The sequence below is a fragment of the Anas acuta genome, chromosome 15, assembly GCF_963932015.1.
Source record: "Anas acuta chromosome 15, bAnaAcu1.1, whole genome shotgun sequence".
NCBI classification, from domain to species: domain Eukaryota; kingdom Metazoa; phylum Chordata; class Aves; order Anseriformes; family Anatidae; genus Anas; species Anas acuta.
Window position 1 is genome coordinate 18,372,376 of NC_088993.1, and position 24,950 is coordinate 18,397,325.

Here is a 24,950-nt window from a genome sequence, read left to right on the forward strand (position 1 = left end):
AAAGAACAAGATCTTATTTGTTACACCAGATAGCAGTTAAAGATGTTGATGTGTATTTGTTGGGTGTACTTATTACAGGGAATGAAAATTATTTACTTCCGAGACGGTGAATGCCTTGTAATGAAAAGTGCACGTCAGATTCAGTGAATTCATACCCAAGGAGCTCAGCGCTTTTTTTTCTTTTTTTTTTTTTTTTTTTTTTTCCTCCAGAGAAGTCAGACTTTTAAGAACGCCTGCAGTGAAACTGTATCTGTTACACGTCTGGGCTCGTAACAGCAACGAGAATTCGACATCCTCACTGGAAGCTGGCGCCCCGAGGCACGGGCCGCTGCCCGGAGAGCGGCCGGCACGAGGCGCGCTGCCGGACGCGCACAGCGAGGCAGCGGCCGCCCCGCGGCGCAGGACGCGGCCCGGCGGCACCGCCCCCTCCTGGCACCGCCCCCTCCTGGCGCCGCCTTCCCGCCGCGGGGAGAGCCCGCATGCGCCCTTCGGCCGGAAGCTGGGGAGGCTTCCTGGCAGGAAGCGGGCCGGAGGGAAAGCCCAGCGTCTGCGCATGCCCGCATCGGCAGCGGCCGCTGAGGCTGATGGGGGACGCTCCGTCCGGGCTCGCGAGTGAGTAGCAGGCGGCTCGACCAACGGCTCGGCGGGCCACGCGGAAGTCCTGCCCGCGGCGGGGGGAGTATTGTTGTGGGTGACGTCACGGGCGGAGGATGCGAGAGCCCCATTGGCTCGGGCCGGGCGGCCGTGCGCTCGGCTCTTAAAGGGCGACGGGAGCGCGGGCCGCGCCGGCCGGCCGGGCGGGGCCCATGGCGAGCACCAGCAGCCACCTGGTGAGTGCGCGGCGCCGGCGCCCAGGCCGCTCGGGGCTGCCGGCGGCCGCGGCGCGCAGGGGGAGCTGGAGGAAGGCGCGGGCCCGAGGCCCGGGCGCCGGGCCCGGTCCGGCCGTGAGGGGGCGGGCCGCCCGGGGCCCGCACGCTGCCGGGGCTTCCGCGGGCGGCCCCCTCGCCCGCCGCCCGCTCGGGCGCAGAGGGCGGCTGGGCGAGCGCTGCCGTCCGTGGGGCCGGCCCCGGCGCTGCCGCCGCCGCTTCTCCTTCCGCCTCTCGCCTCCCGGGGGTGCTGCGGGCCGCGCGGAGGGGGGTCCGCTCTCCTCCTCCTGCCCCCGGCGCTGGCAGGGGCTTGCGAGCGCGGCGACAGGTGCCCGGGCTCGTCCCGGCTGCGGCAGGAAGCGGGGCCGAGGCCGAGGAGCCGCCCCGCGGCCTCTGGCGGAGCGCCGCTCCCCGTTCCGGGTACGGGGCACCGCCGTGTCTCTGCCGGGTCGCCCTCCCCCAGCAGGGCCCGTGCTGCTACGTTAGGGAGCCGCCTCTGTACCCCGTAACCGACTGATTCTGTAGTGGGAAGAAACGTGCGGGAGAGGCTCCGAGGGTAACGGTGGAATGCCCTTTCAAACAGTTGTTTACACTCGTCCGAGAGGGTAAAACTCTTCCATTTTGTGAACGCTGATTAATATAGTATGGGATTGCGGCTGATACACAGAAGGGGAAATGGTAGAGCTTAACTTGCGTTGTAAATTACATAGTGTAGTTAATGTAGAAATTACCTTATGACAACTTTGGGATTTTCTTTTACTTTTTTATACAGGAATAGCTACCAGTATTCAGTAGTGGTAGCATAAGTAACTGACAATGATACTTTACATATCCATGTTTGGAAGTAACTAAGAAGGGTCTTCTGCATACAGACTGATACATCTGTATAGATTCCTGAAGCCTTGTTTTATGATGTGCTCTACTCTTAATGTTTCGTGATTTTTTAAAAAAATTTTTTTAGGGTATTAAGGTAATTGTATTTATTGAATGAAAATGGGAGTTAGTATGTAGAATAGCCCTACAGGGTAGGACATGGAATATAGCATCAAGGATTAAGAAATAAACCCACATTTGATTATGAAATGAATTAGTTTTGCTTTTCTGCCACTTGATAGAGCTCCATATGGCTGCTTACTGGCATCAGAGAACACTTCTGTTTACCTTCTGAACCCACTTGAAGAGGAAGTGTGCTTCCTTTTGTGCTTCTGTCCTTGCTTATCACTTCTTTCTGTTTTTTTTTTTTTTTCCCTCTCCAAATAGTTCTGTTTCTGTTCTTCTATATGCAATTCAGATCTCTGAGAGAGATGGATGGAGAGGGATAGAGAGCAAATGAAGAACGAAGTTGATAATTACTTTTTGTTAAAAAGAAAATATTTATTCAGACTAACTTAGTTTCAATTCTTTCTCTTCCATCCCATTTAACATTTCCCTGTTCAGGTGAGTGTACTGGCTGGTGTTAGCAGACAGGTGGTTTGATTCAGCTAGCCTTTTTGTAAATCAGATTATATCAAATTTGGGAAATACATTATTTCTGAAACTCAGCAAGATGCAGTTAATATTACTGTGATGGAATTACTGACATCAATGGATTCTGTGATTATTTTACTAGGAATGCAAAAGACTTGGGAGTAAAATGGAACACAGCTTTAAAAGAAATAACTTTAACAGTCCTCTGCCTGAACAGTTAACTTTTGTATTCATATATGTGGGGTCAGTTGCCTAAAATGTTCTTCTGAAGCAGTACTAAGGAGAGAATTGCATTTTTAACAGGAAACATTTTTAGTGCTGCTATAGTTGAAGTTGCCAGTGTGGTCTTAGTTATTTGCTGCTAATGCCTTCATTGTAAGGATATTGAGTCTTATATCACCATGTTCCCTTCCTCTTGAAATGAAGAGTCTGGAAGAACAGTTCTTTACATCTTTAACTTCAACAATGTCTTAAGTGGAAGGTTTAACTGCTCTAGTAGTTATTACAAGGCAGGTTCCATTCTGTAATGTTTCTGTCCTGATAAAAACCTGTAGTATAGTCATGGATGATATGTCTGAGCAAAACTGTTAATGTTTTGTCCCCTCCCACCCCCTCCAAATTTCTCATGGAACAAATATAAACTGTTTTTCAAAGAACTGGGTACTTTATAGAGTAAGTTCTGCATCTACATGAGGAATTGCAGTAGGCTGATAAGAATTATGCTTGTAGTTATTAATAGGTGTAAAACTTTCAGACAAGATAATTTCTTTTTCCTATACACCTATCTACTTAGTATTCTATTCTCTTGGGTTTCAGTGTAAGGCTATGACTTACTTTTATCACTCATGCATAGGCTTTTAATTGGCCTAAGTTTTCTGCAAATCTCTTAGCAAAGCCATCTTCAGGAATAGCAAATAAGAGATACAGATGTTGAGAACTAAAGATGATGCTCAAAGGCAAAAAAAAAAAATGCTTAAGATGAGCAATTTTATATGCATTCCTGTTTCTAAAACAAGTCCTGGTAGTTAGTGGAAAGGAGATAATTTGGAGGGTTATCTAGATGTAATCATAGAATGTTTTGGGTTGGAAGGGATGGACCTTAAAGATCATCCAGTTCTGAGCCCCCTACCATGGGCAGGGATGCCTCCCACTAGACAAGGTTGCTCAAAGCCCCATCCACCTGGCCTTGAACACCTCCAGGGATGGAGCATCCACACCTTCTCTGGGCAACTCGTTTCAGTGCTTCACTACCATCATAGTAAAGAATTTTCTCTCTCGCTTTTAGTTTAAAGCCATTACCCCTTGTTCTATCACTACACTCCCTGACAGGGAGTCCCTCCCCAGCTTTCCTGTAGGAACCCTTTAGGTAATGGAAGACCACTATGAAGTCTCCATGGAGCCTTCTCCATGCTGAACAACCCCAACTCTCTCAGTCTGTCTTCATAGGAAAGATGCTCTAGCCCCTTGATCATTTTTATGACCCTCTTCAGGACTCATTCTAATGCTTCCATGACAATTTTCAACTAAATAGCGAATCCAGTATGTGGGTAGGTGTGGGATTTTTATTTTTAAAGCAAATCTTTGTTTGGGTAACTTGGTCTATTACTTACAATGCTAGGAGTTATGTCTGTTCCATATAGCTCTTGTAACTATACAAGTAGACATTCTGAGACACCCTTGCAGAATTGGGCTCATTATGCTTCTCTAAAGCTGATTAGTTGAAAGGATGCATTGCAGGTAGAACTTGGAAAGAGATGCTGGTAACTGAAGTATTTGCAGGATTTTTGTACAAAAGGCATGAAACCAGGAGTGCAGTCACTTGTTTTAGACTGAAAAAAGTAATAAAATGGCAAAGTAATAAAATAGATTTGATCTATGAAGACGTAAAAATGTTTTTGAAACACATGTTTTTCAACAATGAACTTGTATCTTTTTCTACATTTTTTTCTAAAAAAGCTGTAGAATTAGCACGTTTATGGCATCAGATAAAGTATGCGAGTGAGAAATTACTTTTCAGTATGGAAAGAGAAAAATGTGATTCAGAAAAGTGCTTGGAAGATTAAAATCCTTCTCTAAGTTCCTCGTATTGGAGCTTTCTGAAGAACTTGTCCAAAACCAAGGAACTACTGTTTCTGGTATTTCAAATGGGATTGATATATATATATATATATATATATATATATATATTTTTTTTTAGGTGGTTAAGTTAGATTATGTAATGAAAAAGGGAGGGGAGATTAATTTTCTCCTTCCACACTTCCCTTTTTGACACCTTGCATTTAAGCTTATGGAAAGTTAATAAGGTCTGCAAAAGAACTGGATGTAAACATTGAAGTTGAGACTTCCTCTTCTGCTTTAAAAAAGTTGTTTCACTTAGCAAATATTCTGTAATGCTTTATAGCAAAAAACAAAACAAACAAAACCCACACATGCAAGGATAAACTTGCTTGGCACTTCTGATAAGAAAGTATTAAGTTTGATGTTCAGTTCTCTGGTAATTCTGAAGGAATTCATTACAGTTCTTGATTGTGCCGGCCAACCCTTCTACACAGTGTCTACATACTGCCACCTCTTTTGCTGCTCCTCTGCTCTTCACTCTAGACTATTGTCTCTGCCTCCTAAATCCTCACACTGCTAGCAAGGAATCTAGTATAGGAAGTTCTTTTGTGTTCATTAGCTGCACAACACCTAGCACTGTTGTGCTTTATCAGGCTGTGCTTTAACTGATCATGTAGAATGTGATTGAGACCATTGCTGTTACAGATGGCTTTTGTTGTCTTGTGAGCTGGGATGGATCTGTTTGCATGAAATGAATTCTTTAAGTCTTGTTTACGTTTGTAGCTATTGGGGCCATAGGCTGACTTCAGGTTCTTAGAAATCTTTGTGGTTTCCTGTTTCTGATCTCTTTTGAGGCTCCGGGTTTGGGGGGGGGGGGGGGGTTGGAGCGGATGGCCTTAAATAGTGTGCCTGTTAAGGTGCTTGGTACTTGAGTGCTTTGCTTAGAAGTAGAGGAGGTTAGAGGGTAACTGGATGGTATGCAGATTCTTTCAAATCCTCTCATTAGCTTTTATCCTTACCTGAATATGGAATTCGAATCCGGTAAATTAGTGGCAGGAAATACCACGGTATGTGTTGTCAAACTTAGAAAAAGGTATTTGCATTAACTGCAGTGTTTGGGGCAACAGTGCTCTTTACATAATAAGTTAATTCCTGTAGAAACAAAGTCAGTCTCGTAGATAACATAGGTTTATTCTCTAACAAAAAATCAAACAATCTAACAAAGTAGAGGTGTTCTTTTTGCTTACAAATATTTGTGTCTATCAGCTAAATTATATTTTTTGCTCTTACTACATGAATGTGATTTCCTCGTTACTGACTTACAGATAAAGTGCATTCTAGATCTCTAGAAAGTAGAGATGCGATGGTAGGTGGCCAGATCAATCATGAAGAAGATAGTATCAGAGCTGAGCTTAGGTTCTGATGTTTTGAGATTTTTTTTATATGAACAGTTATTTGCCATTAACTTTTTCAGAATGTATATCCAAAAAATGAATTTGATTCTTCATGATTAATCTTCTTGACTGCTATGAATATAGGACTTGCATTTTCCAAGATTCATTGAAAACACAAAGCAAAAACCTGCTCATTAGAGCTTTTTTAAAACAAACAAAAAACCTCCTTGTGCTTCACAGTAATACAAGTAAATGTCTGTGAAGAAAATTTTACAAATCAAATTCTCATAGGTTGTTGCAGCATTATGTTATGTCAAGTTTAGCCAGGACTTGTATATATTGCCTTTGGCATTTGTTTATTTGTTTTTTAGAATCTGAAAGTATTGAAGGTAATAAGTGTTGACAAATACATCTATTCTAAAATTATTTAAATTTACAAGCATTTAAGCATATATAAACTATATGTTATGGAGTTTCATTAGTTATTCAGTATATCATTTCTCACATGCACTCATATGTAAAATGGATTAACAGAGAGTACTGTAGGCTGTGTAGCAGAAAATCCAACTCGATTTTTAGACAAGTCCCGAAAATAAATAGACGTTGGGATACAATGGACAAGAACTATGTTCACTGCAGTTTGACAGCACACCAATGGGAAAGTTGTGTATAATATCTCTTGATTGCCCCTTCTTACTCTATTTTTCATATACAAGATCTATGTTTCATGCAGTTGTTTTATCTTTTCTCAATCTTCTGAAACACCAGTGTGCCGTGAAAATATAATAAATATAACTGCCTGTTAATGTAAAGCCTATCTAATGTAAACTGTCTTTAGCAGAATCACAGTATAAATAGCAACAAGTCACATTATCTCTAGAACTACAAAACAGTTGTCCACTTAAAACAATTACTTTCTCTTAATGTGAAGTAAAGGCCTTTATCCCTCCTTAATCGCACGGCTAAATAGATGGGCTCCATATTTTTACTGGAAGACAAGTGTATTAACTTGGACGTTGAATCTTAGATTCATAGAACTTGGAAGATCTTTCTGTATCAGAGGACTGTTTGGCAGAGATGTAAAAGCAAGGGTTGGAAGAGGTACTGTGACAAATGGGGAGAATATCTTGTGCTGTATCATGCAGTATCTGTTTTAAAAAACTCTCAAGCTCTATTGCAAGTGAAAAGATTCAATGTGTAGGCATCCTAGGGTGCTGCTATGTTACTTTCTGAATTAGATCATTGATGAAACAGATTTCCCTGATGTAGGGCATACATGTTGTTATTGATTTGTATTCCTAATTGTCTCTGAACTTCTTATCTTGATTTAGCCTAATGCTCATTACATACAGTACTCAGTAATTTTTATATGCAGTATGACTTCTGTTGAATTGCAGGTCATCCTAGTTTTTAGAGTCCTGGGTGCTCTGATACCAAAGGGCAAAGACTAATAGGCAGGACTAATTACAGGAGCTCAGTCTAGTCAGAGGATTAGATGCTTCTTCAGGGGTTCAGTTTCTTGACTTTTCTCCTGAAAGTAGTTGTTTTTGATTTATTCTCTAATGCTTGTCCAGTATTAGTGGCAGGATCCTATTTCCTGTTAGATTCCACGGACTTCTGTTCTTTCTTGTTAGGTTTTCAATATATGTTGTACAAAGAAGCAAAGAATTTCTATATGGAGGTAAACTCGAAACAGCACCCTTAAGAGCTTGGGAAGAAGGTAGTGTTAGAGACCAATTCTTAAAAACAGATACAGAATGATTTGAACAGTGGTTATCAGTGTGATAGCGTGGTCCGTGGAAATCCATGTTGTGCAATAGGTAAGGGACACGAGTGTGTTGTCACTGTGTGAGGGTCTGTGCTTTCATTGACTTGCTAGTTGAGAAATGTTGATAGTTGCTGGAAAGAGAGCATCTTCAAGCTTCTGTAGATGCAGCATAGAAGTTTTTTCAATTATTCAGTAACTGACTCGCTAAAATGGTTGGACTTAGCAGAAGTAGTCTTAAACCTGATTTTTGTAAAATAAATAAATAAAATAAAAAATGAGGCTATATGAGGTTAGACTTGATGAGATGGCCTCTGTTCTATTTCTGATATACATGGAGATGTAGAAACAGTCTCTCTAGACATGCTTTTTTGGAATCTCTTAAAAACAAAAACAAGAAGATAAACAATTCAGGACATGAAATACTATATAAAAACATGCAGACTGTAGCAAGATGAGTGTAGGAGTGATGTTTTCTGTAAATGTTCAGGTGCAGCATACATATTCGTATAGTTCTGTCACTTTCTAGGTAACTGGTATTTTAAATCTTCTGCATCTTTGTCTGTTCATTTTTCTTAATCTTGACTTTTCTTTGAGAAGGTGACTAGCTGATGTTTTGACTAACTAGTTTTGTCTAATTGGTGCTATACTCTGGCTGGAAATAACCTTATCTTCCTACAACATCCCTTATTCCTGTCTTTCTTTTTCCTTTAAGGATAGTACTTTTCTATATGTGATACTCATTGTGATTTTATTTACTTGCACAGTATATGAAATTAACTGCATCCAATACCTTTTTTTCCTCTGCTTTCTTTCCATGCTCTCTGGTGCTTTTGTGTTGTTTTTTTGTTTTCCATCAAGGCAATCCTGGTAGCTGCAAAATCCAATCAGATACTCCACAGTGCTATTTCTTTGTTTACCTGTATACCATTTGTTGCTCATGGGTAGCCTGACTGGAGTAAGTTCATCATTTAAATCTTAACATTACAGTCTATTTACTACATTTCAATTAATGGGACACTTATTATATTTGCATCACTTCAGCAGTTGAGCAGTCAGTTATTCTTGTGCTCGGCTGTTGCTGCAGTCTTTGTGGAGAACAGTGCAATCTGGTTTTAATTGTAGCTACTGTGTATCTTTATACAAGCTGTCCTTTGAGTAGATGTCTGAAGGTAATGTGGTTCAGCTGGGCTGTAAGAATATGAGGGGAAAATAACTTGTGACCATTGATTCTGCGACAATCTGGGGAAAGTGTCAACTCAAATATCTTCAAAGAAGGTGTAAAAGGAATAGCGCCCTACTGCATGTATCCTTCGTCTGTGCGCGCTGTTTTTTCATAATAATAGCTTCAACGTACTTCTCTTCAAAGATGAGAATGCTGTATAACGAATTCTGAGCAGGGACATACGCTGTTCTTGGAGGGAGTTAGTGAACTTTCAAAAAACAAATTTCTTCTCCTGTCAGCCTCAATCTTCACCCAAACTTTACATCCTTTTGTCCTCACAAAAGCTGTACAAAAAAAAAGCTGTACAAAATATTGCAAGTAGTTATCATTATAGGCATATTTCTTGTCAGACTCTGTTATATCACAAGGTTCAGACGAGGCCTAATAAAGGAAGCTACTACCTGTTTCTGACCTCCTGCTCTATCAGTTGGCTGCACTCCTTAGAAAAAGCCCTAAGGAGCAGTAGAGTGCTTGGTGCAAGTAGGCTATATTCAGATTGGAAAGAGAATGCTTCTTCCAGGGATTATGTATACAACAGTTGTTTAATACTTTAATTATACTTTTCAAACTTACAGTAATTGATATCTATTTAATTGAAAGTGGAAAAAAATGAGAATTTTACCTGTATTATTTTTGACTTTGTTACCTTAATCTGAATTTACAAAGTATACCTTTACAAGTGTAGAAATATGTTTGTATATCTCTGTAATGCCACTGAATGGATAAATTGTGTTTCTGCTGCCTTACTATACTATGTAGAGCACAAACAAGTATAATAAGTGTTAATTTTTGGATCTAGGTGCCTTAAGCCTAAATATGTAATTGAACATATGTCCAGTTCCCTTCTAAAGTGAGTTTTGATAGGAATGCAGGACATTGTTCTGAATCAAACTGTAACTCATTAAATGCTATTTTTGTTGGAAGTAATGTGTATTTGAATATCAAGATGAGGTATGTCACAGACTAGGTCAGGATTGTGTAAGCTGTTTTGAGGTTAGGAGACTTCAGCTGTCTTTGTTTCATTCTGCTGACTGTATGTTAGAATGCTAAGATTAAAAACCCATGCTCATCTACAGTGTTAATATTCTCAAGTATTCTGTCTGCATTGCATTTCAGTTTTTATTGTCAGAGGAGCTTCAGCAGAGCTCTCCCCTTGTCTGTGTTTTCTGGTCAGTTTCAAGTGAAACATCTGAAGCAGAGTTTGACAGACTAATGGAGGTGTATTAGGAACAGGGAGGGGAACCAGCTTGACTAGTTTGCTTGGTTTTACATGAGAAAAATTGATGAAAAGGTACTAAATGAAGACTTCCTTTGTATATTATAAGAATTGGTATTTGGGGTGTCTGTTCCTATATTTGCTGTGTCTGGTTCTTTGTTTTGGAATCGGGATGTCTTTATGAGATTAAATACTGTAAAATCCTTTGTCATAAAAGATCAGACCAGTGCATTCTTTAAAAAATAAATAAATATTGCTGATACTAGAATCATCCAGCTGACCTGCCCTTTGTATGTATCTTGTTGGTGTCCTCTCCCTCCAATGTCTGTTAGAGAGAATACTGTTAGAAAAAGTGAGGTTCCAACTAAAAACATGTAATTATAATCTGTGTATGTAGAAATGTATCCTTTTGTCTAAAAGTTTTTGTGATTTATTTTTCACCTCTAATGTTAATAGTGAATATAAGTGTTAATGCAGAGCTATGTAACTTTTTTTAAGTTTCGGGAAAACTATCGCTTGTTAAGATGGTTAGAGGCATAGCTGTGAAATAAACCTTAATGATAATGTTATCTGTAGGAGAATGTACCTTGATATTTGACTCCTTAGTGTTGGAGAGGACTTCTTGAGTCTGAAAAACTGCCATTTGTGAATTAAAACTTTCAGACTTTTGATTTATAGCTATATGTACGTATGCAGCATGATGTAAACAGCGTCTGTTTAAGAGCCGCCATCTCCAATATAAACACTTAGATTCCTTCCTAAAGACATCTTCACGATAGTCCTTTCAAATAGGAAGGAATGGAAAGAGAGCCCAGATGTGTGGGATAATTATTTGAAGGGATGGGGATAACAGTTTCTTTTCGCTTTTCAGTATGATGCTGTTCCAATCCAGTCTAGTGTGGTGTTATGCTCCTGTCCATCCCCATCAATGGTGAGGAGCCAAGCAGATTCCAGCACTCCATCTGTCATTTCCACCTGTGGCAGCAGACAGGGATCAAACATGGAGAGCACTGCAGCTGAATCAAGATCTAGTTCAAACTCCTTGCAGCAGCATACAGGACAGCAGCCTCCACAGCCTCGAAAGAAACGACCTGATGACTTCAAATTTGGGAAAATTCTGGGTGAAGGATCTTTTTCAACGGTAACCTTATTTTTTATTTAAAAAAAAAAAAAGCTGCTTACAGTCTGCAAAAATAGGAAAAACTTCAAAATTTGTTGCGCAGAAAATATTAGGAAGATTTAAATCTGGAGAAAACAACTTAAAGAGTAAATGAGCAGGGTATAGTTGTTTAAATGTTAAGAACTAATATTAAGTCTTGCACTGAATACAGTGCTGAGCTTTAAGTAAGTACCTTTTTAACTCATCAGAAGTTCCACTGTATCCTGATGACTCTTGTTTTTAAGAGACAGTGCTTTCTAATGTAAGTTTTTGATGCTTAATGAGTTATGTTAAAATTTTATTCCATGAAGGATTGGAACTGGGCTTGGAGTTGGTCATGGTAAGAACTTCTACCCAATATCTTGTTTGTGATGGGACCCAGTGCCAGATGCTTAGGGAAGAATGTAAAAACAGTGATATTTTTCTGGTATTCTTTTTCAGTCTTTAGTATCATGGCCTTCAAGGACTTCATGAGCCATAGTTATTGTATAGTAGTTGTCAAGAGTAATTTGCACTTAATTGCATAGTTTGGAATTTGCAGGTTTCCTTAAAGAATCCAATAGAGTTGTTGCATCTTGTTGGAATACTTAGTGACAGTCTGCTTCAGTAAGACACTTTAATTTCTGCTTCTCTTCTCTGGAGTTTAGCACTGTGTTCCTGGTAAACAGAGAAATACATAAGGCCCAAACTCCAAATAAACTTGTGTTCCAGCATTCTGCTACCTGTTCAGTGGTAGTTTTTTTTGTTTTTTTTGGTCCTGAGTCAGGCCTAAGTCACTCAAATGAACTTAGGTGGGCATCACGAGAGACTGCATACCGTGGAAATGTTAATCTGTATGTAGCATTATTGTTTTGAGTTTTACAAGCAGAATTTTGTTCACCATAATCATCAGGACCTCAGGTAGGACTGGTGAAAGTGTCCAGTCAAAACCCGTTGTTAAACATAGACTTAATCTCTGGCAGACTCAAGCATTTGTTCAAGCTTAAGAGTTTAATGGCTTCACCATTATGTCTGCCAATTATGTTGGCAAATGGTTCTACTTCGTAGCCTCTGAGGGCTCTCTGCTCTTCTTCCCTTGCTGAAAGAAACTCCCATTTGAAGGGTTTAATTACAATTTTTCCCTTGCTGCTTGAATTTGTCACTTACACGGTTGCATGTTCTGTGAATATTTTTTGTTTTAGCTACCTATCTGGTATAATTCCACTTTATAGAGTTTATATTCCCTGGTGTTACATCTTCTCATACTGTGGATGATGCCCATGATAGTACAGACGTAATACTAATATACATCACTGTGGCATTTTTTTCTTGTGATTCTGCTGTTTTTGTGGAATTGTTGTTTAGGAGAAAAAGAGGATATATGATTTACTCAGATGTGTTCAATAAGGAGGGGACCTAAAGGAACGTGATGATTCAAGCTAGGAGGAAAATAAGCAATCTGCTGTACACAGCTGCTCAGTATGAATGTACATACGTGGGTAATTTATCTGAAACATGGTAAAAAAAAAGATACAGTACAGGACTAAAATAGTTAGTCTTTGGCATTACACAGGTTAATACAGGTTTGGATTATTAGCCAAGATGTGTTTTCACCTGTGTCGATAAGTCTGCAGATGAGACTGTTAGGTGGGACTGTTGATCTTCTTGAGGGTAGAAAGGCTCTGCAGTGGGAAATGGATAGGCTAGATAGATAGGCTGAGTCCAATAGTATGACATTCAACAAGGCTAAGTGCCAGGTCCTGTTCTTGGGTCACAACAACCCTGTGCAATGCTACAGGCTGAGAAAAGAGTCGCTGGGAGGTTTTCTGGCAGAAAGGGACCTGTGGGTGCTGGTCGACAGCTGGCTGAACATGAGCCAGCAGTGTGCTCAGGTATCCAAGAAGGCCAATGGCATCCTGCCTGCATCAGAACTAGCGTGGCCAGCAGGACTAGGGAAGTGATTGTCCCTCTGTATGCTCCAGTGAGACTGCACCTTGAACACTGTGTTCAGTTTTGGGCCCCTCTCTACAAGAAGGAAATTGACTTGCGTGATCGAGTGCAGAGAAGAGCAATGAAGCTGGTGAAGGGACTAGAGAACAAGAGTCATGAGGAGCAGCTGAGGGAGCTGGGATTGTTTAGGCTGGAGAAAAGGAGGCTGAGGGGAGACCTCATCACTCTCTATAACTACCTGAGAGGAAGTTGCAGTGAGGAAGGTATCGGTCCATGTGAGCACATCAATTTCTATAATGCAGAAAGTCAGCACTATGTATCTGGGTATTTATTAAATAATGAACTTTAAGTGACTGCTTTCAGTAACTTTAATAGTAGACTTGATGAAACCTGGCAACAAAAATTAGAAAAGTTATGAACATTCTCATCTTATTGCACAGCTTTAAATAATATTGTCTGTGTACACGGAAGGGTTTAAAAAAATCCTTTGGTAAGGACACAGCTTGTAATAGACTGGCTGTTTCTAGTAGAAATGTCCATTGATCAAATAATGTGAACTTCAGTGTATTTGTAGATGTTGCACTTTTTTCAGTTGTTTCTTACCACCACACTGAGATTTCTATTTTCTAATGATGAAAGAGTGCAACTTACTTGCACTTCTCCTGTCACCATGAAAAAAATTAATTGACCTGAAGAAGGACCTTATTTGGAACTTTACTTTTTAAATGTATGACATTTGATATTAGGTGTGTATGCAGTACTCAGTATAACTGGTTTTGTTTAGGGGCTAGGGAGCCAGTGTACTATGAACACATGCTTAAATCTTTTGCTGATTGTGTTTGTGATACTTAGAATACTACTTGTCCAAAATAAACTACCTACTGAAAGATCAAAAACAATGTTACCATATGTCTTTAATAAATAGTTATATTATATTCTCTCTTCTGTGCCAACAGGTTGTCTTGGCTCGAGAATTGGCAAGTTCTAGAGAATACGCCAGTAAGTACTGATTCCTTAAACACAGCTTTTTAAAAATACTTCATGAATGTGGGCCTTTTACAAAACATCTGTTAAAAAGATGGGATAAAACTAGTGTTTTTGTGATAATTTTATCTTAACAAGAAAAAATGGCAACCAAACCACTGACTATTTAAATGGACTTCATTTTTTGTATCTTCCTGTGTTTTCACTCTTCATTAAGTTAAAATTCTAGAAAAACGTCATATCATAAAAGAAAACAAGGTGCCATATGTGACACGAGAGAGAGATGTAATGTCCCGCCTGGATCACCCTTTTTTTGTGAAACTCTACTTCACCTTTCAAGATGATGAAAAGCTATGTATCCTTTAGGTTCTAAAACTTTGTTATATTTTCTTAAAAATAACAATCTGCAGTTTTGGTTCCTTTGAAACATTGTTTGACGGGAATGATGAAATAAACCTAAGTTATTTAAAATGTCTTAGTTGTTTGTGATGCAATTTTTTTTCAGTAATGCTTTTATTTAAAATTAAGTAAATGGAATGAATGTGCCCCCTCAAAGAAGAGGGAATGACGTGGGAGACAGGAGAATGGAGTAAAACAATAACTTCTATTCTCCATGTGGTAAATGCTGAAAGGTGACTTGCACTTCTAAAAAAATAAAAAAAAAAAAAGTGTTTGAGAAATGTTTTACTTCTGATATATAGAGTAAAATACCACAGTTCCTGTGTTTAAAATAGGAGTAGCCAGCTACATTTATTTTTCACTCATACAATTAGATTTGGTAAGCACTTCTATATAACAATTTATACAGAATAATCTAAATGAGGAAAAGAAAGGAAAATCTTCTGTTTGGGCCGCTGCTTCATCAGTTTCCTCTAGCAAAGTGCAGCTTCATCTTCAAAGCTCATTGCTTTGCAATCAGCTTTTTTCTTTTGCTGTGAAGAAATTTTCAGTAATGTGAATTTCCTCCTAAACATCCTGTTTGGAAGTGGCTGTGCCAAGGGTAAAAGGATAGATCAGTTCATTTCTGGGGTCAGTAAGTAGTTTTTTTTAACAGGCTGCTAACGATGCTAACAGGCTGTGTGTGTGTGCACGCATGCACTAACAGAACTTAAAGGGCTGTCTTTATATTATAAGTATTTGCTCATTGTACATTGGACTGATATTTTTGTACCTTTCCAGATGATGGCACAATTTTAAACTTATGTTCATTATTAATGTAAATGGATGTTTATGTAAGCACTTACATATACAGTTGGAAACAATTTTTCAGGTGAAAGATCACAAATTGAATCCCCTTTGTAGTCTTTGCAATGCTAAGAAACTAGAACCTGTATGCTAGGTTTTTAATACATTTAATTAGACATAGTTTTGGGTTGCTGCCATGTAAAGTTTCACATTAACCAACTTCTACCGTTTTGTTCATGTCTTTTTGATATTATTCTTGTTTTTGGAATGAGGTCTGGGGAATTTTGTTTTAAAAAAGTTTTAATGGTAGACCTTAACTTCTTACATTCAGATTTTGGGCTTAGCTATGCCAAAAATGGCGAGCTGCTAAAGTATATACGCAAAATTGGCTCATTTGATGAGACCTGTACCAGGTTTTATACTGCTGAAATTGTATCAGCCCTGGAGTATTTGCATGGGAAAGGAATTATTCACAGGTAATATGGAAAGTCAAGATCAAAATGCTTTTGATTATGCACAAGGAATGTTCTTCATGAAGTGTAAATTGAATACGGATTTTGTGGGAAGCTAATAACACAATAGCATTTCATTAGTAATAGTACTATTAACGTAACACAGGGAACTAAATAGTGCAAACTTCATGAGGAGAGACAATCTGTTATTAGACAATTCGGAAAAAGCAAGAGAGCTTCATGATCTAGAACTTACATTCCCAAAAGCTTGTCTGTCTTGAGATCAATCATTAGGCTAAAAACAGACCGGCATTTTCGCTAACTTTTTTTTCCCTTGTCGTGTTATGTACCAAAACAGCTAGAATTCTGCTGGTGCGTGAATCTGCATGCAGCACACCAACAAGAAAAATAAAATTCAGTTTTGGCGGAGTGAACAAATTCCACAAAGTTGAATGAGAATTACATAAACGTTGAAATTTACCAGAGTTTTTAATAGAACCTTTGCAGTGTTTCTGATGTACTGATATTGTCTGGGTAAACATGTTTTGTCATGAATGTTTTTAAACAAATAAAAGCTGTTTTTGGTGCAATATTCAAATAAGAATGAGAAGTCTGAGCTACAGAATTTGTTTTGGGGAAGAAATCTATTCTGTCTGTAGATACCGAAGCAGTTGTTCATGGTAAATGATAGTTGGCAAAAAGCTGACTGATCTAACTTTTTTCAGTTATTAGAAAAATACTAAGTATTCTTTTCTGTGAAATAGTTGAGAATAGAATCTATAGGGGCCGGATGCACCATTGTTTGACTAACTGAAGTTTTCTGCTGTGAATAAGCAGGCCTAAAAGATATTATTGCCATATCAACTTGTCAGATACTACCTAAAACTACCTAAATTATGGCTTGGGAATTGATATTCGCTTCATTTTGCTCAAAAAGTGAGGTATACAATAACCTAGTTTTGTGGTCAACTATTAATTACTTCATCTTTTTAGGAAAAATGTTAATGAATGCACTTTCCAAAATCTGTTAGCAGCAGTCTGCATGTTGACAGCTGCAAGTCAAGGAAAACTTAACACAACATTGTTTACAGAATGTCTGCATCATTTATGATAACGTGCATGCAAAACACCAGACCATTTTGCAATACTAATTTTTGTGCTGTTTATGTACAAAAATCTGCCTTTTCTAGGGATCTTAAACCAGAGAACATCTTGCTAAATGAAGATATGCACATTCAAATAACAGACTTTGGAACAGCAAAAGTATTATCTGCTGACAGCAGACAAGGTATACCATATTTAATTTGTCACATTATGTAGTAGAGAATAGTACAGTTAGAAGGGAACTACAAAGATCAAGTCCGACTGCCGTAGTTATATAGATAAGTGGGCCTTTGAAAATACAAGTATATTGTATTTATCAAATTGTAACTTTTAGATATCATTAGCTCTTATGTAAGAAAAAAATACTGAAATATATTGAAACAGTTTTGATTCTCTACTTTGATTATGGCAGAAGACGTAGTATTTGGTATAGTGGTAAAGCCAGCTAGATTGCCAAATACCAGGTGGACTGTTCTCAATGAGAAGTTTAAGTACTTGAAATTACTTTTCTTCTGTAAGACAAGAATACAAACAGATAGTTTGTCTCAGCTGAAACAGTAAGCTGTTATTCTGTGCATGTTGTATTTAATCCCCCACCGACTATCAGAGTTGCTTAAATGTAGATCATTGAACTTTTATGCCACTAGTTGCTTAGTGTTAACCTGTGAATGTGATGCTGCAAACTATATCTGAAAAATGCACTGGGCTGAACTGATTTTCATTCACTAAATTTGATAAATGAACTTTTTTACTCAAATTTACTAAGCTTGCGTTGGTAGAATTTGTGTTAAATGCCTAGCTTCTTGAACCAAATAGATATCACTGAGATTAAAGCAATTTGTCTCCTCTGATCAGGTTTTGTGAATGGGTAGAGAAATGAAATTCCTGTGTGGTTTTGGATGGTGTGGGAGGGGGTTGGTTTCTTCAGAAGTATGTATTTACTTACCTCTTTCAATTTTCTTCACAGCACGGGCAAATTCATTTGTAGGGACAGCACAGTATGTTTCTCCAGAGCTGCTGACAGAGAAATCTGCCTGTAAAAGGTGAAGACTACTGTATTTTAGAAATCTATGGATTCTGTCAGATGCTATCAAATGGAATGCAGGGAGTGAGAGGATGTATCTTAGTATTATGTATCTTAGTATTTCTAAGAAGCAGGATACTCGAGCATAAAGCTTAAGAGTTTGACTTTTTCTTAGCAAGTATTGCTTCTTGTCTGAGTGCTAGTTTCATCAGTTTATCTTACCTTCTACAAACAGAATTTACCATTGTTAGGAGAAGGTAGTTTGTGGTGAGCAGTTGGATTCCTCTTCCCCATAAATATCTTTCTCTATTATAGAAATAAAATCATTCTGAATTCTTATTTTGTGTAAGATGGCTCTATTATGGTTACTCCTGAAATAAAAGCAACAGAATGTTATTCTGTCAGTTAGGGGAAAGGTTGCAGCTTGCTTTGAGTTGTATTTGGATCAGCTTGCAGTATTATTACTAAGCTCTGCTTGGGGTTTGCAACGGTTTAAAGATCATTTCTGTGCCTGGTATGAGTAACATACTTAAATGAGATTCCCGTATGAAATTTCTTATAGGTTATTGATAGTAACCTACAGATTGTTGTGTATCTATTTTATTACAGTGATGGAAGAATAATCACTCAAAGTAATCACTGACAAAATATAGGGGAAAAAAATCTCTATTTTGTGAATAACTCTCCTGTGGTAATTTCAGCTGTCATTTTTTGAATTTATATAAATGCCACCAGCCCTTTCAGTTCTGCTTCTAGTAAAAATGTTTGGGCAGGTTTGGATAATGTAAAGACTTCATCAGGCTATCATCCCCCTTTAGAATTTCCATAATACCTCTACATAAAATTCCTAATTTGATCAGGTCTGAGCTGCCTTTAGAATTTTAGTCTTATATGAGGATTTCTAAGCCTTGCCAAATCTATGTATAAAGTACTCTGAGGTAAAGTAAGTTTAAACATACTCTTTCAGGACAACATGTTAAAACTTTTTCTCTCCTTTGTACCATATAGCCTGCATTTTTTCTTTGTGTCTGAAAGAAAGCTTTTGGTGAAAAAGTGCTATGGTGATGATTTTTTCCATTAAATATTTAGAGGAAATAATTCTAATTCTGGAGGAGCATATTTTGCATTAAGTTGGATTTGTCTTGGAATTGTGGTAGTGGTTAATAAGACGTCTTTTTAGTCTTATTTACCTATTATGTCAACTGAAAATTCAGCTGTCTTGCACATGTGCTTGTAGTCAGTTGTAGGGGGATGGTTACTGTATGCTTTCAGAAGTAGTGTTGCAGGCCTATTCTCCAGACAAGGAATAAAGTGAATAGTGTGGAAATCACACTAACAGGCTTGTCTGACATATTTGTGATGTGTTCTAACTAGCAGGAATTTAAGAAATTTTATTTATGTTTTACAAATTTATAGAAAAGCATGCTAAGGTTTTTTTCCTTTTTTTATTTTTTTAAGCTCTGACCTCTGGGCTCTGGGATGTATAATATATCAGCTTGTAGCTGGATTGCCTCCATTCAGAGCTGGGTAAGACTTATGCTACTAGTTCTTTACATGTGGGTTATAAATACATTTACTTGCATTGGGTTTTACTTTACTATCAGTTCTGAAGTACACATTTTCATGGTGCGCTTTTAGTGTTGTTATGCCTGCTTTTATTTGTATAATCTAGTTCGTTTCCTTGTTGAAATCATGAAGATGCTAAGACTAACTAGAAGTCCTGAGAGAGGTTATTTGATTTATCCTAGGACTTCAAATGTAGTTTATACTGTAAGGTAACTATGCCTCCATGAAGGTTTCTTTCACCTCTATGTTGAGGCATTTGACCTTTCCCTGTTACTGTTCAAGTATTTCATGCTTACAGGATCACAGATGCTTATAAGTAACTGCTTTCCCTTAAGTACACTATAGAAGGATTTACGGGAACTTGACTTAGAGCTTGTGTTTCTCAAATTTAGTATTTGTCCAGATTATGCACTGTTAAGGTAAAAGAACCATGGAGAACTAATAACTAGCTAATATTTTTCTCTTTTGCAGGAATGAGTATCTGATATTCCAGAAGATAATAAAGTTGGAATACGACTTTCCTGAAAAATTTTTTCCCAAGGCAAAAGACCTTGTAGAAAAGCTATTGGTAAATATTTACTGCTGTTGAATGATTTGATGACATTGGAAACATTCAGCTTTTTAATGTAGTTCTGTTTTCCTAAAGTTTCTATCTATTCTACCATGAACCTTGTAATAAGAACAACTCTGAACTATTAATTGTATATGAGAGTATCTTGAAAGTCAACATCCATTATTAAACAGCACTGATTTATCTGAATTATAAAACATGGGCAAGGAACGTCTCTGTCAAGTGGAAGCAAATATTTCTAAAAACTATGCGTAACACAAGATTCAAACACTTGTGCTTGCATAGTACTTGAGTTAATTTTTGAGTTGTATAATATATCATTTAGTTATAAAGAATGTTCTGTACATCATAGAAAGATGTATTCCTTAAATAAATTGATATAAATCAATTTATCCTTCATTTTAGGGCAGTTAATGCATGTCTAATAATAGTATCAGCAAAAGATTTATTCTGCACATGAATGTGCAGTGAATATGTAGAGAACATTTTGCATGGTGTAAGCTTCTTGAAGTTGGATGGTCTAGCTTTATTAAGGAGAAAATTTTGTATATTATGTTTGTGAATGGTGGTGAGTGCAACCATTATAAAAGGGCCTAATAGCTCTGTGGCCAAGCCAGCGTTCTCTGAGTGGTAAGGTCCAGGATGTGTCAACATCCTGAGATCTGTGCTGTTTTAGGGTGCTTGAGGTTGGTGTTTGGCACCAACTATAGCTTTTACAGCTGTCTTGCATCACTCACAGTATGATGTGGGACTATATTTAAATGAGCTGTGCTCCATCATGCAGCCTCTGTGGGTTTGCTTGGTTTTGTTTCCATCTTTATAAAGAAATTAAGCAAAAAAAAATCTGTGGATCCAAAGAAGTGCTTATTTCTCTAGCTATGTGAGCTGATCAAATACTAAATTGTGCTAACAAGCCACACTGAAAAATAACACCTTGTATTACAAGGGTGGGTTGGTGGGTAGAAGGTGTGTCAAGAAGGTGGAACCAGACTTTTCAGTTGTGCCCAGCAACAGAGAGGCACTGGGCACAGACTGAAAACACGGGAAGTTTCTGTGAGGGGAAGTTCCTCATGACAGGGCACTTTACTGTGAGGGTGACAGAGCACAGGAACAGGTTGCCCAGAGAGGTTGCGGAGTCATCTTCTCTGGAGGTATTCAAAACCTTTCTGGATGCCAGTGTGCTCTAGGTGATTCTGCTTGGCAGGGGGTTTGAACTAGATTATCTTCAGAGTCCCTTTCAACCTCAGCCATTCTGTGATTTTATGATAAGCAGTCTCCTTGTATGTGCCTAGAAGAGTAAGGCTGACCAATTAAGTTTTTGCATATTGCTGTGCAAATGTGAATGGTGCTTGCCCCTTTCTTGTCATTAATTTATGCATGCTAACTTCATTGTAACCTGTTCAGGTTCTAGATGCTACCAAAAGATTAGGCTGTGAAGAAATGGGAGGATACGGACCTCTTAAGGCTCACCCCTTCTTTGAATCTATTGTGTGGGAGAACCTACATCTTCAGACACCCCCAAAACTTACAGCATACCTACCTGCCATGTCAGAGGATGATGAAGACTGTTATGGAAATGTATGTTTAGCTATAGCTATATTCAGCTCTGATGCTGCCTAGACTTTCATTAAAACAAAATTATTGTATATCAAGCACTTTCATTGAAGCTACTGGTTGGTTATATTTTAATGAAGACTTAACTATTAAGAATCTAATAAACAATTTCTGGATAAAATTTGATCTAGTCAACATTTTTTTCTGATGGAGTGCTTTTCTTAAAAAAAAGTTTGCTTTTGACTAAGCATAATTCTTTTGAGATATGCCAGTTAATTTGTAGAGAGTAGTCTGCTTTTTTTGCGCAAAAGCCAAAGCATGCTTAAGTTAAAAGTAACACTAGTTATTCAGAGCAAAATAAGCTTTTTAAATAAACAAGCAACTCTTACTTTTTTTTACTTTTTTTTTTTTCCTCCTTTTAGTATGACAATCTCCTCAGTCAGTTTGGTTGCATGCAAGTTTCTGGTTCTGCCTCTTCCCATTCACTGTCTGCCCCAGAGACGAGTACCCCACAGACATCAGGAGGCAATATTGAACAGTATATTCATGATCTTGACAACAATTCCTTTGAGTTGGATTTACAGTTTTCTGAAGATGAAAAGAGGTTACTTCTGGCAAAACAAGCTGGTGGAAATCCTTGGTAAGATCTGTGAAAATAGCTCATTTGTTACTTGCATTGAAGTGAGGAATCTAGAAAAATAATTTTTTATTCAAATTAATAATTGTCAGTCTTAATATCTTTAAAGAAACTAATATTGACTAGGTTTTTCCTAATCTCTTTTTTTTTTAAAGCAACAGCAGCAAAGAAAAAAAAGTTTTTAAAGTTAAGGTCTAAAAGATGGTGTGGGTATAGGAAGAGAAATGGTACAGTGTAAAGAATTCTTCCCTCTACAGAGTTTTAGAACTAGAAGATGTTTTTTCTTTCTTACAGCTGGCATAAGTTGTTTTTTTTTTAATTATAATATTCCATTTATAACTAAAATATGTCCAGGCTATGCATTCATTAGCATTTCTCTTCATTCTTGATAAGAGTTGCTTGTTTGTGATTTTTTTTAAAGGACAGCTTAAAAACAACAAAAACAGAACAAAACAAAAAAACAAGAACAACTAAAAACGTACCTGTTTGGTGTAAAATGTGGAAGAGGCCAAAATTCACCTAGTAGAGATATTCAGGACTCTTTGGAGGAAAAGATACTAGAAGGAGATGGAAAATTGCTTAGTAATAGTAAACAGTTCTTACTGCCATTGTTATGTGGAAGAGTTATATCTGAGGTAATAGTGTTTTTTTCCCTATTGTTTTGTTTTTCAAGGCATCAGTTTGTAGAAAATAACTTAATTCTAAAAATGGGCCCAGTGGACAAAAGAAAGGTAAGGGGTTTTCTTAATTTCCTGTAACAGGATTCAGTTGTCATGCTTTTACACATTCGTAATGAAGATAAGGAACCTGTTTTAGAACTTACTTGTCTAAGCTATTTGTAAGTGTCACATTGTTTTGTTTGTTTTTTAAGATGTGATGTTTTCCTGTGAATAGTTTTTTTTTAATTTTGTGTTCTTATTTTTTTGAAAAGGCTAAAAGTAAATATTCTGTTGATGCTTCGCCTTGAGAAGACTGTAGTAAACAAGCTTTTGTACAACCTCTTCCTACCAATCTGATACAGTCGATTAAATACTTGGTCTTGATGCATATCTGTATGTGGATTGAGCCATTAATATTGGAAAATAGAATACAAACTCATACTGTCCTCAGCAGTGCTATGTTTCCTCAGTCTGACTAGTTCTACATCCTAAGAGAGGTAGAGGTGGCATTAGAACTGCTATAATAGATAACTTTAACATAGTACAGAGGAGCTTCAATAGTCTTTGTCAGCTATATAGGAATATAGGTTGACTTTCATACAAGTTCTTACCTGTTTGTTCCTAATTTTCTCCAGAAAATCGTGACAATAGATTTGTGTGCCAGCATATTTGACAAATAAATTCTGCTTTACTCTTTACAGTTAGTTGTTTTGTTTTGATAGAACTCAAAGATGAGTTCTTAAAATAGTACTTCTGGCACGTATTATGGATGCACTGCAACCTCCCCAAAAAGGAGTGAGGTCAATTAAATGAAGCAAAAAGAAAACAAACTGCCCTAAACTCAAACATATTTTCCTCTCACTGAGTTGTTTTAATTCTGCCTCTGTTGTTAAAATCAGAGATGCACAGTTTTACCTCTTCTCTTTATGCTTTTTTTTGCGTTGCTGTTTTTACTTTTCCCATTAGGGATTGTTTGCACGTCGACGCCAATTGCTCCTCACAGAAGGGCCCCACCTGTATTACGTAGATCCTGTCAACAAAGTTCTAAAAGGAGAAATACCGTGGTCTTTGGAGCTACGTCCAGAAGCCAAGAATTTTAAGACATTTTTTGTTCACACAGTAAGTTACTTTATTTAATTTCTTTGCAAGTTGTGCTAAGGCTCTTGGACAATTATTGTAAATTTTGGACAATATTGTAAGTTCTCCAAACAAATTTTGTTTGGAGAAAATACAGTTTCATAAATACAGGTGTTGATTGCAGGATTACTTGTTAGTGTAGGTGAATAGATATAACTTCAAAACGAAACTGACATGGCATCTTCTGGCAAAAATACAAAAAATACAACTATTTTTTATAATTCAAGCATAAGTAAAATATGTGGACGTTGTTTTCTCAAAGAAGTTCTTAAGAAGGACTTTTGAAGCCTGCCCTGTTTCTCTACAGCAGTTTGCAAGGAGTGTGCCAACAGTGTATATTGTCTGTTGATTTGACTGCTTAGCTTAATACTGAGAATAGATATTCAGTAGAATAATAATGTAATTAAATTTTGGAAAGTTTGAAAGCTGATTCTGAATTTTTTTTGCTGTTGAATAATTACCTATGTTTGGTTTAACTGTGCTTGGAATACTCGTTAAAACGTTTTTACTTACAGCCAAACAGGACATACTACCTGATGGACCCAAGTGGAAATGCTCATAAATGGTGCAAAAAGATACATGAAGTGTGGCGGCACAGATATCACCAGAATGCTGCAAAATAGTAAAGCTCATCCAAAATTTCCCAGTTTTCCTTCATGCTGCTAGAACTCGACGTGCAGCCTATCAGAGGAATCTTTCCAACCCATCTATTACCATCTCAAGGGGAAGCATATGTCTAAATGTTCTGTTTTTTTTTTTTTTTTTAAAAAAAAAAAAGAAAAAGGAAAAAAAAAAGGCTAAAACCGAATGGAATTCAGGGTCGCTTTGCTCGCTCTTTGTGCTTCTGTTGAGGCTTCCACATGCGTATCATTGCAGTGAAGATCTTGCTTTTGTGCCCTTCAGCTCAATTTCTGCAGCAGACTAGTGGATAGACCTTGTATTACCAGCTACATTTAAGATGAGTTAAAACCAATCCACACGCACATGCCCCAAGTCAT

At 37.9% G+C, this 24,950-nt stretch overlaps 1 protein-coding gene across 4 annotated transcripts; it reads left to right on the forward strand.

Annotated features, from left to right (window-relative positions):
- Positions 1-464: 464 nt before the first annotated feature.
- Positions 465-24,709, forward strand: PDPK1 (3-phosphoinositide dependent protein kinase 1). 4 transcript variants are annotated; one of them, XM_068699735.1, is made up of 14 exons: positions 465-612; positions 10,863-11,132; positions 14,036-14,078; positions 14,281-14,418; positions 15,580-15,724; positions 16,891-16,988; positions 17,772-17,847; positions 19,287-19,355; positions 19,866-19,962; positions 21,370-21,543; positions 21,942-22,159; positions 22,830-22,887; positions 23,782-23,934; positions 24,468-24,709. In XM_068699735.1, the coding sequence occupies exons 2-14, from the start codon at positions 10,920-10,922 to the stop codon at positions 24,573-24,575; spliced, it is 1,590 nt and encodes a 529-aa protein (XP_068555836.1). In that variant the 5' UTR covers positions 465-612; positions 10,863-10,919; the 3' UTR covers positions 24,576-24,709. The 4 variants fall into 4 exon arrangements, with proteins under 4 accessions (XP_068555836.1, XP_068555834.1, XP_068555838.1 ...); XM_068699733.1 differs by lacking the exon at positions 465-612 and adding an exon at positions 657-830; XM_068699737.1 differs by lacking the exon at positions 465-612 and adding an exon at positions 1,037-1,286.
- Positions 24,710-24,950: the final 241 nt, after the last annotated feature.

What these genes read in the sequence shown, in the direction of transcription:
- PDPK1 (XM_068699733.1), top strand. Translation starts at nt 807, where the DNA reads ATGGCGAGCACCAGCAGCCACCTG. An exon ending in GTGAAGGATCTTTTTCAACG is followed by an intron (nt 11,133 to 14,035) that starts GTAACCTTATTT and finishes CTGTGCCAACAG; the next exon opens with GTTGTCTTGGCTCGAGAATT. An exon ending in AAGTTCTAGAGAATACGCCA is followed by an intron (nt 14,079 to 14,280) that starts GTAAGTACTGAT and finishes CTCTTCATTAAG; the next exon opens with TTAAAATTCTAGAAAAACGT.